Below are 445 nucleotides of genomic sequence, written 5' to 3'. Positions count from 1 at the left end.
GAAGATAATTTTGCTGAGAATAAACGTAATCTAACGGTTAGCAATTTAGTTACTGTTGGGAATAACTTTGAAGCTGTTCACAGGTTGTGAACCCAATTGTTCACTGGGATGGACTTTGATGTTGATAACTTGAGATATAATTTCTGCAATCTCAAGTAATTCCAGTATTGTTGTCTAAACCTAGACCCTCATCTTTAAGACACGAGTGTAGTGCAAGTCCATTCACCCTTTTCACAACACAAGTCACAACCATGCATTCTTTCCTTTCAGGATGGGCTGCACTAAGATTGCCGTGCTTGCGTTGGTGCTGTGCTGCGTTGAGCGCTGTCTCTCCGCCTCTTGTGTGGTGGATAGCTTCACCGTGAAACAGGACTTTGACCCCAAGAGGGTAAATAAAATGCCTTCCCTCAAGCAAACCCCTCACATGAGAGTCCCGCAAACCCAT

General features: G+C 43.8%; 1 protein-coding gene across 1 annotated transcript in view; it reads left to right on the top strand.

The window, feature by feature from the left end:
* The first annotated feature begins 271 nt into the window (after nucleotides 1–271).
* rbp4l (retinol binding protein 4, like) overlaps nucleotides 272–445 on the top strand; it is a 2,115-nt gene continuing 1,941 nt past the window's right edge. The window contains exon 1 of the mRNA XM_056589216.1: nucleotides 272–388. Within this exon, the coding sequence (XP_056445191.1) occupies nucleotides 272–388 (117 nt within the window). The remainder of the gene's footprint in view (nucleotides 389–445) is intronic.

This window comes from Gadus chalcogrammus, chromosome 4, assembly GCF_026213295.1.
Source record: "Gadus chalcogrammus isolate NIFS_2021 chromosome 4, NIFS_Gcha_1.0, whole genome shotgun sequence".
Taxonomy (NCBI): domain Eukaryota; kingdom Metazoa; phylum Chordata; class Actinopteri; order Gadiformes; family Gadidae; genus Gadus; species Gadus chalcogrammus.
This window is presented reverse-complemented; position numbering and strand designations above follow the sequence as displayed.